The 1,000-nt window shown below is 47.6% G+C and overlaps 1 protein-coding gene across 1 annotated transcript in view; it reads left to right on the plus strand.

The window, feature by feature from the left end:
• EMH_0082430 (uncharacterized protein) overlaps positions 1-366 on the plus strand; it is a gene marked incomplete at both ends in the record, with an annotated part of 2,422 nt that extends 2,056 nt beyond the window's left edge. Inside the window, 2 exons of the mRNA XM_013500532.1 lie at positions 1-81; positions 319-366. Of these exons, the coding sequence (XP_013355986.1) occupies positions 1-81; positions 319-366 (129 nt within the window). The remainder of the gene's footprint in view (positions 82-318) is intronic.
• Between the last annotated feature and the right edge of the window lie 634 nt (positions 367-1,000).

The following is a 1,000-nucleotide window of genomic DNA, read 5'->3' on the forward strand; positions in this document are numbered from 1 at the left end:
GCAGCAGCAGCAGCAGCAGCTACAGCAACAGCAACAGCAGCAAGAAACACCATGCGCTGTTCGCTGAATTCCGAGCCGCCAGTAAGGTTAGTAACGACACTACACAAACAAAACCTCCTCCTCCTGCTGCTGCTGCTGCTGCTGCTGCTGCTGCTGCAGCAACAGCAGCAAGAAAACCCCTCAAGACGCTGGGCCTCTGCCGCCCTCTCGGGCTGCAGCGGAGTCGCCCGTCGCCTTAGTGTTGCTGCTGCTGCTGCTGCTCCTGCTGCTGCTGCTGTTGAGCCTGCTGCTGTGGCGTTGGCTCTTGCTGAGCTGTAGAGGCAGCAGCAGCAGCAGCAGCAGCAGCATCAGCAACGGCAGCAGTAACAGCAGCAGCAGCAGCAACAGTTCGCCGTGCGTGTAGATACACCCGGAGGACCCGTGCCTGTCTGCAATATTTTTTTGCTTTTCTCTCTTCGTCTGTATATTATTTTATTTTTTTATGTTTTTCACTGTTTATATATTAACCGTATAGAAAAATAAGTTAATATAAATACAGTAAAAACCACAAACGCCGCAGCGTCGCGTCGCTGCGGCAGCATAGCGCAGACGGGCACCCAGCTAGGGGCCCCCTGGGGGCCCCCCGCAGACAAAGGGAATATATGATGGGGGCCCCCAGCACGCAAAGGGAATACATAATGGGGGCCCCCCGCATAGAGAGGGGGTATCATGGGGGCCCCCGGGGGCCCCTTGGGGCCCCCCACTGCCAGGCCTCTGAATACCCGAAAGGCCGAATTGTGTTAATTCAGTGTACAGCAACGAGGATGCAGGTTGACATCCACCGTATATATAATATATATAATTTGTTTTATTTTATATTATATATAAAATATATACTATATATATTGTATATAGTATATGTATTATATATATATATCATATATATATTTGTATATATATTGTATGTATATTGTATATGTAGATCTACTGTAATATATATATATATATATATATATATATA

The sequence above is a fragment of the Eimeria mitis genome, genomic scaffold (assembly GCF_000499745.2).
Source record: "Eimeria mitis Houghton genomic scaffold, Emh_scaff5507, whole genome shotgun sequence".
Lineage (NCBI taxonomy): Eukaryota > Apicomplexa > Conoidasida > Eucoccidiorida > Eimeriidae > Eimeria > Eimeria mitis.